Raw genomic sequence first — 15,093 nt, 5'->3', positions numbered from 1 at the left:
CCGTGCTAAGGGCAGGGAACCGCCCTTTGGTGTTACCGCTCATTCTACCAGAGCGGTCGGGGCTTCCTGGGCTCAGCGGAATCGAGCTTCGGCTGAACAATTGTGTAAGGCGGCCACCTGGTCTTCTTTGCACACTTTCACCAAGTTCTACAAGGTGAACACTTATGCATCGGCGGATGCTGCTTTGGGCCGCCTGGTCTTGCAGGCGGCGGTGCCTTAATGCCTATGGTGCTTTAATTCATCTTGGGTTGTGGTCCCTCCCTATTTGTGGACTGCTTTTGAACGTCCCAAGGTTTCCTGTGTCCCCCAAGGAATTGGGCGAGAAAACAAGATTTTTGTATAACTTACCAGTAAAATCTCTTTCTCGCTCTTCCTTGGGGGACACAGCACCCACCCATTGTTTTGGTCGCCCTGACGGTAGGGTTGTTGCGGGTATCGAAATTTCGATACCCAATCGATACTTTTGTCCCGGTATCGATACGATACCGGGATTTCCGTTTTTTCGATACTGGGCTGCGCTTCTGCGCAGTCTAGTATCTCTGAACATGAGCGCGCTGCTGTCGGCGCGCTCATGTTCTCTCTCAGCAGCACGGGGAGAAGGAAGCTGTCCTCCCTCCCCCTGTGCTGCTGCCGCTGCCACCAATGAGAAGAGAGGGGCGGAGGAGGGGCGGCAATGAGAAGAGAGGGGCGGCAATGAGAAGAGAGGGGCGGAGGAGGGGCGGGCGCACTGCGCCACCAATGATAGGATTACTATCGGAGCGATGGGAGGAGACATCAGCTTCACTAGTGGGCGTTCCTTTTCCCTGCGCTGCGATTGGACAGCGCTACAGCCAGGGAGAAGGAACGCCCACTAGTGAAGCTGATGTCTCCTCCCATCGCTCCGATAGTAATCAGCAGCATGTGGAGCAGGAGAGGAGACAGTAATGGGGCACTGCGGGCGAACGGAGCGGCGCCCAGGACTAAATGGTGAGTGCTGAGACATCGCTGGGCGCCGCTCTGTGTGGCCTAATAGTGAAAGTCTGGACTCATATACAGTAGTCAGTCTTTAACACATACAGGAGGCGGGTGCCGGCAGCAGAATCGCATTGCCGGCACCCTGCCCCTGACAGGGAGCTGCGATCAGCGGCAGTTAACTGCCGCTGATCTGCTAGTACCCGCCTCCTGTAAAAAGGGGTAAAATCATTGGTGGTGCAGTGTGCCCCCCCCCCCTCAATCCCCCCATCCCATTAAAATCATTGGTGGCACAGTGCGCCGGCCCCTCTCAACCCTCCAGTATTAAAATCATTGGTGGCAGTGGCCACAGGGACCTCTCCACTCCCCCTCATTGGTGGTGCAGTGGCAGCTTCTGATCGGAGCCCCAGCTGTGTAAGCCTGGGGCTCCGATCGGTTACCATGGCAGCCAGGACGCTACAGAAGCCCTGGTTGCCATGGTAACATCCCTGATGCTGTGTGCACAAAGCACAGAGCAGCAGGGACAGTGTGGAGTCCTATTCACCCTGATAGAGATCTATCAGGGTGAATAGGAAAAGGGATGAAAGATCCCAGGTTCTAGCCCCTAAGGGGGGAAATAGTTATTAAATAAAAAGTGGGGAAAAAAAAACACTAAAATATGAAGTATAAATCACCCCCCTTTTCCCAATTTCACATATAAAATATATAAATAAACATATTACATCGCCACGTCAGAAAAGTCCAAACTATTAAAATATAAAAAAAAAAATCTAGGTGGTGAATGCCGGAACAGAAAAAATAAAATAAAAACTGCGCGATTCGCCATTTTTAAAAATGAGGAATGCACGTGGCTTTTTTTGTTTATTTTTTTCGCGTGGTATCGAATGGTATCGAGTATCGCAATACTTTTTCATGGTATCGAAACCGAATCAAAAATTTGGTATCGCAACAACTCTACCTGACGGGAGTTTTGACTTGTTGGTGTTAATTTGGTCGATCCTTGCCTTTGTTTTAACTACTTGGGCACATAACTGGTAGTCGCTCGCTCCAGGCTGAGGGTATAGCTGCTGGAGGAGGGGCTTAACAGTCTTTCACTTAGTGTCACGCCTCCTATGGAGATGAGCTATACCCAAGGTTTCCTGTGTCCCCCAAGGAAGAGAGAGAAAGAGATTTTACTGGTAAGTTATACAAAAATCTCGTTTTTATTGAAGATTTTCAATTTTAAACACAGACAGAACACTGTCCCCCCCTCCCCCCAACATAACCCCTTGAGACAAGAGCATAGAAATAATTTTGCATCACATGGTCTGACACTTTAGTACAGTAATTTTACACATTTCAATATTTCAAATCAGTGTAGCATAGTTTCAGCAATATGGCACATTCTACAAGATCACCTATTCAAGTTCCCATGTTATGTGACCCCTTCATCCTGGAGCGCTCATTTTTCCGGACTACCCTTTCAATATCACATTCCCTTTATATTACTTCTCCCCTCTCACCTCTCCTTCCTGCATACCTCTCATATATTCCTCACTCAATCCCACATTCACTCCCTTACGTTTGTAGATTATAATGTTGAATCCAAGGTGACCATATCTTTTCAAACTTTTTCACACAGTTCCTCTTTTGGTATACATAGTTTTCTAGGCTAATCAGCACATGCACCTTTTTTACCCATTCATCCACTGATGGTGGTTGAACATCTATCCAGTGGAAAGCAATTATCTTCCTAGCTTGATAAAGCATTCTTATTATAGCTAGTCTCCTTTCAGGCACCAATCCTGGTACGTCCACGCACCCCAAAACACACGTCGCAGCATCCATACTAAGTTCAACATCCAAAACCATTTTCACAATCCCCACTACCCCACTCCAGTACCTTCTTAGTCTAGGACAGTTCCACATCCGATGGATAAGGTCAGCATTCGTCACACCACACCTCGGGCAGCAGTCATCCGCTCTATACCCCATTCTTTTCAATAGGACAGGTGTTTTGTATACTCTGTGTAGCAACAGGAGTTGCGATACCCTTTGAGCTTCGCTCACCGCTACTTGTGTGAACTCCTCCAATACAGTATCCCATTGCTCCTCAGTCAAATCAGGGACATCCTTCCTCCATTTATCATAAAGCAGGAATTCCTGTCTTTTAAATTGCGCTTCCATAAGACATGCATAGTTAAGGGACATTACTCCCGCTGTACCTCCCCCAGATTTTACCAAGTCTACTATTGAATTTTTCTGTGCAGGACGTACTGCCCCTACCTGTTCTTGAGCACGTAGAGCATGCCTAAGTTTCAAATAAAGATAAAATTGGGATTTCTGCAATCCAAATTCCTGCTGTAACCCTGAAAATTCTTTAAGGACATCATTGTCAAAGAGTTGACACATATATTTAAGCCCAGAATCAGCCCATACCTTGATCACTTTAACTTTATCCACCTCTGCGTACATATAATTTGGCCATAGAGGAGTGATATCGGAGTAGCCCTGTATCCCTATTATTTCCCTGACCTTCCACCACGTATTATGAATGGCGCGCAATATCCGATATTTACCACCTAATGCATGGAAAGTACCCTCCTCCAGAGCAGATCTCAAATTTTTATACCCTACCAATGACTGAATAATCCTACTAGCAGTACCCAAGCCATCCGTCGATTCCCATCCCCCCATATGCTGCATTTGTGCCGCCAGATAATACATCCATGGATCCGGAACCCCCAGGCCCCCATTAGTCTTTGGCCTACACAGAGTTGCCAGCTTGATGCGAGGTGTTCCCTTCTTCCATATAAGGTCCCTGAAAATAGCATTAATTACATAGAAGATCCTCAGGGGAAGCCATACCAGAGAACTGTGCAGCACATAGAGAAGCTGTGGCATCAGTATCATTTTTACCAGATTCGCTCTACCTATAATGGATAACTGCAGTTTTGTCCAGGCATTCACCTTCTGTCTAAACTTCTGGAGAAGAGGGGAGATGTTCAGCTTCTCAAAGTCTAGATCATTGCAAGAGACCTGAATACCCAGATATTTGAAAGAGTGCACAACCTGTAGGCCCTCTTCCCAAGAGTCCCTGTCATCCATGCCCTCCTTCAGTGGCATCAGCACGGACTTAGTCCAGTTGATACATAGACCTGACATTTTCCCAAACCCATTAATAACTTCCATCGCTACCGGGAGAGAGGTTCTCCAATCATCCATAAATAACAACAAATCATCTGCATATAATGCCACTTTCTCCTCTAAGGAGCCATACTTAAAGCCTCTAATCCCTGCAGAAGATCTGATAGCTTCAGCTAGAGGTTCAATTGCAATCGCAAATAGCAGAGGCGACAAGGGACAACCCTGCCTCGTCCCCCTATATAGTGTGAAGCTATCTGATAAATTGCCATTCACCCTAATCCTAGCCGATGGCTTGTCATATAAAAGCTGAATCCACCCTATGAAAGATTGGCCAAACCCTAGCTTCCTCAGTACCTTCCACAAGTATTTCCATTCTACACTATCAAATGCTTTGGCCGCATCAAGAGATGCGACCGCCGCATCCGAAGCACGTCCCTTACTCTGAATATTTAAGAGTCGCCTGATATTAACTGCCGTAGACATGTTTGGCATAAATCCAGCCTGGTCCGGGTGAATAAGATTAGATATAATCAGGTTCAGACGATTAGCTAAAACCTTAGCCAGGATTTTAATGTCCACCTGAAGTAGTGATATCGGTCTATAGGACTCGGCCTCCTGTATATCTTTGCCCGCCTTTGGAAGGACTACAATCGTCGCCTCAGTCATACTGGGGGCAGTTTTTTCTGCATCATCGCCTCCTTGAAGACCTCTAACAACTGAGGCAGCATGACTGAGGCAAATCGTTTGTATATCTCCGCCGGTAACCCATCACCTCCTGGAGCCTTATTGTTAGACATATTTGATAGCGCCACCTCCAACTCAGTAATTGTTATAGGAGAGTCCAATTTACTACGCTGATCAGGGGTAAGGGTAGGCATGTGAAGCCCATCCAAGAATAAGTCTATTTCTTCATCTGAGGCTGCCAGACGGGACACATACAGGTTAGAGTAAAATCCCTTCATAATCTCCAGTATTTGCTCCGAAGCACTGCACAAATTCCCAGCTAGATCCCTGAGGGCCGCTATATAACTGGGGGGTCGCTGTGCCCTAGATACCAGAGCCAGCATTCTTCCCGTCTTCTCTCCTTCTTCATAATATACTTGCTTTTGGAAGAATTGTTTGTTTTTGACATTAAGTAGCAGCCTGTCATTTAACTCCTTTTGCGCCCCCTTCCATAATTCTCTACACCTATCATCCGGTGTTTCCACATAATTAGCTTCAGTTATTTCCACCGCCCGCGTTAAAGCCTGAACCTTAGCTTTGGTTTCACTCTTTTTCCTACTAATTTGAGCTATAAGCAACTCTCGCATGAAAGCCTTCATGGCATCCCAGACTATTGACCTAGTAGTGGTAGGCAAATTAATCCTAAAGAACTCCTCTAGTTGTTCCTTAATACTACCCACTTCTGGCAGGACAGATAACCAGAAGGGGTTAAATGCCCACATCATTCCTTGTCCTATTCTAGCGGGCCTAAAAGCAGCTGAGACCATCATATGTCTACTAGGGACACTTCCTGTATGAGTCTCCCAAATGTTGTATATTCTCCCGAGGAATCCCTTTCCGCTGTCCCCATCCTATCAATGTCAGGGCTTACTACATTATTAAAATCCCCCAGTATGAGGGTTGGCACCCCTGGGAAATCCGTCATGAAAGCTAAAACCTTCCTTATCACTAATGGAGAGTATGGGGGCGGGATATACACTCCACATATCACACATGGCCGGTTGTATAGTGTACCATATAAGCACACATAACACCCTTCAGCATCCACTTGCTAGAAATACAACAAAACGGAATGCTTCTATGTACCAAGATACGGACTCCTCTAGCATACGTAGAATACGTGGAGTGAAACCCCATCCCCACCCAGGCCAGTTTAAGCAAATAAAATAGAATAGAACCGGCACTCAAACAGTTTGGAATACACGTAGGATTCAGATAAAATTATTTATTAAACAATCAAAGTCGTGTCCTGTGTGCACCAGGATAAAATCCTAAAATTCACATAAAACGTATATATAGCATATATATAAGCCAGAGATAGGTATCTCTAATGTATCAAGTTCTGACCGCTAACCGCAGCAGACTGCATCCGTGTCCCCTCCGTCAGGTAGGGCTATTGGATCGCAGTCGTCTGCGTAGCAAACAGAAACCGATATTTGCTGTGCTGAAAATAAATCCAATAATAATTATCTGGTACAAATGTATTCAACACTTTGAGATGTTATATAGGCAAGAGATGGATATCTCTAATGTGTCAAATTCTGACTGCTGACCGCAGCAGGCTGCATCCGTGTCCCTCCTATCAGGTAGGGCTATTGGATCACAGTCATCTGCAGGGCAAACAGAAGCCGACAGATACTGTGTTGCAGATAAATCCAATAATACTTATCTGATACAAATATATCAACACTTCATATATTAAGGCACACAGTCCTAAATGTATCAATTGAGATCTTGTGACGTCTTCTAAATACAAAATATTGAGTGGTCTAAGATGAAATGTTATTTGAGACCAGGAACAGATTGTCCATTATCTGTGGCGGTATCGGAGTCTCAGTACGTTAAATACACAGAGTTAGTTATCCAGCACGTTTGGAATCTCAGTGCTGATACCGCTTTTCTTGTAGCGGTTCGGTATATTTCCACTTATCTTTAATGTTACTCACTGCGTCCTCTATGGGCTCACTCAGGTCTGCGGAAGGACTTCTGCCGTGGCGTCCCACGCTTCAGCCTTTCTCCGCTGCGCTTGTTCCGGGTCTGGTCTTTGCTGGAATCCCGTCTCAACTCTCGTGAGAGACCTGAATTGGCGCAGCAGCCAATTCAGGTCTCTCACGAGAGTTGAGACGGGATTCCAGCAAAGACCAGACCCGGAACAAGCGCAGCGGAGAAAGGCTGAAGCGTGGGACGCCACGGCAGAAGTCCTTCCGCAGACCTGAGTGAGCCCATAGAGGACGCAGTGAGTAACATTAAAGATAAGTGGAAATATACCGAACCGCTACAAGAAAAGCGGTATCAGCACTGAGATTCCAAACGTGCTGGATAACTAACTCTGTGTATTTAACGTACTGAGACTCCGATACCGCCACAGATAATGGACAATCTGTTCCTGGTCTCAAATAACATTTCATCTTAGACCACTCAATATTTTGTATTTTAGAAGACGTCACAAGATCTCAATTGATACATTTAGGACTGTGTGCCTTAATATATGAAGTGTTGATATATTTGTATCAGATAAGTATTATTGGATTTATCTGCAACACAGTATCTGTCGGCTTCTGTTTGCCCTGCAGATGACTGTGATCCAATAGCCCTACCTGATAGGAGGGACACGGATGCAGCCTGCTGCGGTCAGCAGTCAGAATTTGACACATTAGAGATATCCATCTCTTGCCTATATAACATCTCAAAGTGTTGAATACATTTGTACCAGATAATTATTATTGGATTTATTTTCAGCACAGCAAATATCGGTTTCTGTTTGCTACGCAGACGACTGCGATCCAATAGCCCTACCTGACGGAGGGGACACGGATGCAGTCTGCTGCGGTTAGCGGTCAGAACTTGATACATTAGAGATACCTATCTCTGGCTTATATATATGCTATATATACGTTTTATGTGAATTTTAGGATTTTATCCTGGTGCACACAGGACACGACTTTGATTGTTTAATAAATAATTTTATCTGAATCCTACGTGTATTCCAAACTGTTTGAGTGCCGGTTCTATTCTATTTTACTATATCTACCAGAACCTAGGGGTGTTTTTTGAACCTGCGCACCTACGTGACAAATCAGAGTGAGCCACCTGCTTATTATTTCTTGTATATCAGTTTAAGCAAATGTACCTGCTCCGGCAGCAAGTGTGTCTCCTGTAGGCAGCATATGAGAGGATATAACGGACGGACGCTTTCCAGAATCGCCTTCCTTTTATTCTTTTCCTTGATTCCCCGAACATTCCAGCTAAGGAAATTAATGCATTTAGCCATTAGTATTAGAAGACAATCTCCTGTATACCGGTTTAGACACACTCTGTACCACAGTATCTTTTTCTCTCTGCCCCGGAGGCAGGCACACCCCCATCCATACCACACTCATCCAGCCTTACTGCCATTCATAACCAGAATTACCCTGTCTCATAACATACCCCAACCCTCCCCAAGGTTGTAAACTTGCCATTAGCTGGCAAAACACTATAAAGAACTACGGTTCCCTGAGCTAACCGATTGGTTCCACCCCACGCCCAAGTATAAGGCCTGTGGAAATACACTGCACCAGTCGGTGAGACCAGCAGAACACCAGCCAATAACCCGTATTAGCCGGAGGAGCGTAGCCAGAACTGACTACTAGTAGTATTTTATCAATGTGAACACTTGAAAACTGTTACTCACACTCTTATTATAACCAATCACTCTCTAGCTTCCCGCACCTTACCCGGGAAGACATAACATAACTACCACAAGTAAGAAATGTAGTACTTTACCCGTGATATCCTGATCAACAATCGGGTATAAAACAAGGTAAAGCAGTCATATCTATATCCATGGTAACGCATCAGCATATAAATTCACTGCAATATACGGTCTTTACAGCTTGGCATATCAATTTCCCTTCTCCCTCTTCTCTCCGTAGCCCACCTAACAAGGAAGATCTATAGATAATATTTAGAAAGAGAGGGAAGACAGAACATAGAACATAGAAAAGGCATTCAAATAATCACTTGCAGAGTGAAAACTGAGTCCCATTAATTAGGGGGTTGGAGCTCCATCTTGATCTGACGTTCATTTCTATCCAACCATTTTGCCGCTTCCCTAGGATCTTCAAAGAAACTGGTAGTATTCAGAACCACTACACGCAATCTAGCTGGATATAGCATAGAGTATGGGACCCCAAGATTTCTCAGTCTCTTTTTAACTTCTAAAAAGCGGGCCCTCCTTTTTTGAACTTCCATAGAGTAGTCCGGGAACAGTGAGATTCTGTGACCATCAATGGAAAGGTCTTGTAGCTCCCTGGCCTTGCGCAGGAGGATATCCCAGTCTCTGTAATGTAATAGCTTGACCAGGACCGTTCTCGGAGGTGCTCCTGGGGGCAAAGGCCTAGTCGGCACCCGATGGGCGCATTCGACTGCGAACAGGGGGCTTAGTGTGTCTTGCCCCCACCTTCTCCTTCAGCCATGCCTCAAAGTATTTGGTGGGATTTCTCCCTTCCACCTTCTCAGGTACTCCAACAATGCGTACATTATTCCAGCGCAGACGGTTCTCCATATTGTCTTGCTTAGCCAATATAACATTTAACAATCTGGAGTGTTCAGCAGTGTCCCTCTTTAGAGGCTGTACCTCATCCTCCACCTCTCCCACTCTATCCTCTAGAGCTGTGGTGCGCTCAGCCAATTTTCTGAAGTCATGTCTTATAATAGAAATGTCCTCTTTAATGGCGCCTACCTGGACCAATAGTTCACTCAGGGACTTGCCGCATTTAGAGATGGCATGTAGCACATCCTTTAGCGTGGGTTCCCCAGATTCCGCCAGTCTCGCGCTCCAGCTCCTCTCCATTCACTTGTAAAGCCGCATACCTGTTGGCGCTCTGCCGCGTGGTAGTGGCGGGAACCCGCTCTTCATGGTCTGAGTCGTCCCCTTGATCCGGTGGCACTTCATCCTGACTCCCCTGGCGCAGTCTGTTGTTGACTGCCTGCGAGGATCTCACGAATTGACTCAGCTTCACCGCCGTTTCTTTCTGCAACTCTGCAGTACGATCTCGCCGCTTCGGCGTGCTCAGCCCAGCGCCATCTTGGGACTCCTTATCAGTCCCTCTGCCGTCTCTTTTCCTCGACATGCCTGCTTCTCCCGCTGACCAAAGCCTCAGTTTCGGTTACCGCACTAATCTGCGCTTATCCCCGACTGTTCAGGCTTAATATCTCCGCTGAAATCAGGGTAGATTCAGGATTAATGGCCGGGCAGATGCGGGAGCTCTCGCAGCGTGCGACCGCTCACATACCTAGCAAGCCACGCGCCCCCCCCCCCTTACTATCTTATTATTCTTATTTTAAGATTTAACTTTTATTCTTATTTAAAATAATGATGAGACGACTGAGTTTAGTGAAACTACTGCGCTAATTAGTTAGAGAGAGAGGAGAGGGTCTGATTGACTAGTACTGGGTTAGAGTAATGTTCCTGTGTAATAGGCCTGTTGCATATAGGGAAAGAGCCTAGTTGATTTTACTAGAAGTCCCTATGCACTTACCCTACTTGACCTAGTCTAGTCAGTGTGATAGCCTAAGTGGCTGTAGTCGGGGCACTCATCTTTAAAAAGACGACCCCCAGCCTCAGGAACCTCGGCCCTGTACTACTGGTCCCTATGCTCTTACCTCTCTACGATTGATTTCCTTTGTCATCCGACGCGTTTCGCCAGGTATGGCTCTTCAGGGAAAAAAGAGGATGTTCAGGCGCTGAAGGCAGTGGCTCTCGCCTGTATCGATCATGCGGCAGTGGCGGCGTTGTAATGCTGTGCGTCTTTTTATGTGCCTCGCTCCACCCCTGCATGGAATTAACCAATCAGCTGGTGTGGGCCAAGCGCACTGGTGTCACTCCCCCCCGTATATTCACCTGCCTACTTCAAAGCGGAGACATGCGCAAAAGAGTTCCGCTTCTTCCATCGGGCGGCCTAGCTATGCTCCGCTATAGTACGGAAGTGACGTGGTGTTTGGGAGTGGTTATTCGTCATGGGGATCTCATACCGCGTCCCCAGTCGGCTTTCTGTATAGCAAGGTTACTATTCCCTGGAAAATATTGGCAGTTAGGTTTAGTTTGTTAAAAATTAACCATGACGGCTCTCACAGGGCATGGATTATAGAGCCCTGTCTCTCCCCAATGTTATATTGCGATTTTTTTTTTTTAGGTATTTTCCAGCAATGGGCTTGGCTCTCTGCAAGGGCAACACCCCCATTGCACCTAGAGGCTCATTTGCATATTAAACATAATTTTTCTCAGAAATGCGGGCACATATGAACATGGGACCAACACAGCTGCCAAGTGCACATGTAACAGGTCAGCCAGTGTCATAGCTACAAATCTGCTGACAGATGAGCTTTAAGGATGCCTTATAAATAAAATTAGCATTCGTCTCCCCCTGCCACCTCCTTAACTTATAGGGTCTCTCATCTAACTGTAGTCATTGGATTCATCTGTTAAAACCCATAGAGAGACAGGCATAGCACAGGATGATTGTAATGGGGGAGGTGTGCTCTATTTGCTTTAAGATCTAAAAGGAAAAAAAATACATAATTTCCTTCAAAAATAAAAAACTTTTATTGAAACACACTTGCAAACTCATGAAATAGAAAATCTGATGACTCCATTCCAACACACAGAATGGTATAATGTAGAAAAATGAAAAAAAACACCCTAGGGAAACTAAATATTTAAAACATTTTTTAAAATGTCTCAGGCTATGAGCTGAGTGCTGCGATTGGCCAGCGCTACAGCCTGGGAGAAGGAGATGCCGGCAGGCTCCACCCGGTTGAACTGAACATATGAAGCTACCGGAGCGGCGCCCAGGGATAATAGTAAGTGCAGGGAGATCCCTGGGTGCCTCTCTCCGTGTCTGTATGCTTAGTTTAGATTTTTTATTCTAGTGAAAGGTCCTCTTTAATGATCTATCTTGAGGCTAGGTCATCAATATAGAAAAACGGAATACCACTTTAAGATTTAAGAAATGCAATCAAAGACATTACACATGTTGGTATATCTTAGATTTTCATGGGCATTGCCAATTTAAGCGCATAGTTTTGGGAAGTTGGTGGCCTGGGCAGAGGGCCAACATTTGTCGAATACATACCACAGTGTTTGTGTCATTATGTGTTGCGGAGGAGGGAATGGCAGATGGCGTGGCCACAGTACCAAGAAGAGCCCTCACTGGGTTCTCCACATTTGTGAGCAAACAATAGTGTATTGGGAGACAATGAGGCTTTTATGAGACTTTTTTTCTCCTAACACCCTTTTCTCCCCAGAACACAAGCAGTTCCTCAAGAACGCACAGCTGGAGTTAAAGAAGAGCAAGCGGAAAGATTACTACAAGATTCTAGGGGTAGACAAGAACGCGTCAGAAGATGAAATCAAGAAAGCATACAGAAAACGAGCGCTCATGCATCATCCAGGTAATGGGAGACCTCAAAGGTAGATTCTTGTACTGCACTTCCTCCATGAACAACCTATATATAATGGGCTGGGCAGAACGCCCACTACTGACCTAATCACATATCGCCCTCTTATACTCCATGTTGTACCAAAGACTCTTGTGGGATACATGTACAGTTGACTTGCCATTAGAAACCAGTCTGTGGTTGGAGCATATCCATGCTCACCCGGTGCCCCATGTTAGCTCTTCTTCAGTCTGTATCTACAGTTCCTCTGGTCTCTTCTCTTTCAGACAGACACAGTGCTGCAACTACAGAAATTCAGAAGGAGGAAGAAAAGAAATTTAAAGAAGTTGGTGAGGCCTTTACAATCTTGTCTGATCCGAAGAAGAAAGCTCGCTATGATAGTGGGCAGGACCTGGAGGAGGATGGAATGAACATGGGAGGTAAGTGTTGCTTCTTGCCCTGCTTTAATAATCCAACCTAAAGAAACATTATATGGTGGTCGAACCATCTAAGGCTACTTTCACACTAGCGGTCGGGTGTCCGCTTGTGAGCTCCGTTTGAAGGTTCGGGTGTCCGCCTGGTCGTGTGGAGGCAAACGGATCCGTCCAGACTTACAATGTAAGTCAATGGGGACGGATCCGTTTGAAGATGACACTATATGGCTCAATTTTCAAACGGATCCGTCCCCCATTGACTTTCAATGTAAAGTCAAAACGGATCCGTTTGCATTATCATGAACAAAAAAAACAAAAAAATAATTTTTTTTTTTTTTTTGTTCATGGTAATGCAAACGGATCCGTTCTGAACGGATCTAAGCGTTTGCATTATAGGAGCGGATCCGTCTGTGCAGATACCAGACGGACCCGCTCTGAACGCAGGTGTGAAAGTAGCCTAAAAAGGGTTTCTCAACTCCGGTCCTTGGGCCCACCTACCGGTCAGGATTTGAAAATATCCCACAGAATGAATACCTGTGGTAAGTCCTGATGCATGGACACTAATTATATCACCTGCTCAATACTAAGGAAATCCTGAAAACATGACCGGTAGGTGGGCCCCGAGGACCGGAGTTGAGAAACCCTGATCGAAAATGTCTGCCCTTTAGCATGGTGGTTCTGTACAGCGCCATTTGCAGGGCTCAGATCTACCCATCAATTCACATCTATAGAGATCATTTTAAAATTAATTTTTAAATTTGTTTTCCTTTCAGATTTCGATGCCAACAATATATTTAAGGCATTCTTCAGTAGTCCTGGAGGATTCAGCTTTGAAGGTGAGTTTCCGGAAAATATATAGAGCCAAATAATGATGGTACAAAAGGGATTTATGTACGATGGCTTAATGACATCAGTTCTTTCATGAAATAAGTGACCCCTGTCCAGAGGTTTAAACATGTCTGCTGTATATGAAAAGGACATGAACAGGGGGTACTATGTCTCTGCTTATACAGTTATGTCTATATATATATATATGTCTATATATATATATATATATATATATATATATATATATATATAATATATATATTTATATATATATATATATATATATATATATATATATATTTGGACACTGACACAAATTTTGTTTTGTTTTTTACCCGTTTACTAAAACATATTCAAGTTATAGTTATATAATGGACATAAAGTCCAGACTTTTAGCTTTCATTTGAGGGTATCGACATTAAAATTGGATGAAGGTTGAGTTTCAGCTCCTTAACATGTGGCACCCTGTTTTTAAAGGGACCAAAAGTAATCGGACAATTGCCTCAAAGGCTGTTTCATGGGCAGTTGTGGGCAATTCCTTCATTATTTCATTTTCAATTAAGCACATAAAAGGCCTGGAGTTGATTTGAGGTGTGGTGCTTGCATTTTGAAGATTTTGCTGAGAAGTAAACATGCAGTCAAAGGGGCTCTCCATGCAGGTGAAACAAGCCATCCTTTATCTGGGAAAACAGAAAAAACCAATCCGAGAAATTGCTACACTATTAGGAGTGGTAAAATCTATAGTTTGGTACGTCCTGAGAAAGAAAGCACTGGTGACCTCAATAATGCAAAAAGACCTGGACGCCCACGGAGGACAGTGGTGAATGATCGCAGAATAATTACCATGAAGATAATCCCCTTCACAACAGCCAACCAAGTGAACAACATTCTCCAGGATATAGGAGTATCAATATCCAACTCTACCATAAAGAGAAGACTGCATGAAAGTAATACAGAGGGTTCACTGCACGGTGCAAGCCACTCATAAGCCTCAAGAATAAGAAGGCTAGATTGGACTTTGCTAAAAAACATCTTAAAAATCCAGCACACTTCTGGAAGAACATTCTTTGGACAGATGAAACCAAGATCAACCTCTACGAGAATAATGGAAGGAAAAAGTATGGTGAAGGCATGGTACAGCTCATGATCCAAAACATACCACATCATCTGTAAAACATGGCGGAGGCAGTGTGATGGCTTGGGCATGCATGGCTGCCAGTGGCACTGGGTCCCTAGTGTTTATTGATGATGTGACACAGGACAGAAGCAGCCGGATGAATTCTGGGGTTTTCAGAGACATTCTGTGTGCTCAAATCCAGCCAAACTGATTGGTTGGCGTTTCATAATACAGATGGACAATGACCCAAAACATAAAGCCAAAGCAACCCAGGAGTTTATTAACGCAAAGAAGTGGAATATTCTTGAATGGCCGAGTCAGCAGTCACCTGATCTGAACCCAATAGAGCATTTCACTTGATAAAGACTAAACTTCAGACAGATAGGCCCACAAACAAACAGCAAGTAAAAAACGCTGCAGTAAAGGCCTGGAAGAGCATTAAAAAGGAGGAAACACTGCGTCTGGTGATGTCCATGAGTTCAAGACTTCAGGCAG

At 44.8% G+C, this 15,093-nt stretch overlaps 1 protein-coding gene across 1 annotated transcript in view; it reads left to right on the top strand.

The window, feature by feature from the left end:
• The window catches only part of DNAJC7 (DnaJ heat shock protein family (Hsp40) member C7), a 53,019-nt gene that overhangs the window by 32,787 nt on the left and 5,139 nt on the right, over positions 1–15,093 (top strand). The window contains exons 11-13 of the mRNA XM_040435052.1: positions 12,088–12,234; positions 12,507–12,659; positions 13,427–13,489. Coding sequence (XP_040290986.1) covers positions 12,088–12,234; positions 12,507–12,659; positions 13,427–13,489 — 363 coding nt within the window. The remainder of the gene's footprint in view (positions 1–12,087; positions 12,235–12,506; positions 12,660–13,426; positions 13,490–15,093) is intronic.

This window comes from Bufo bufo, chromosome 6 (assembly GCF_905171765.1).
Source record: "Bufo bufo chromosome 6, aBufBuf1.1, whole genome shotgun sequence".
Classification (NCBI taxonomy): domain Eukaryota; kingdom Metazoa; phylum Chordata; class Amphibia; order Anura; family Bufonidae; genus Bufo; species Bufo bufo.
The sequence above is the reverse complement of the archived record's forward strand: the minus strand, read 5'-3'. Positions and strand labels throughout refer to the sequence as shown.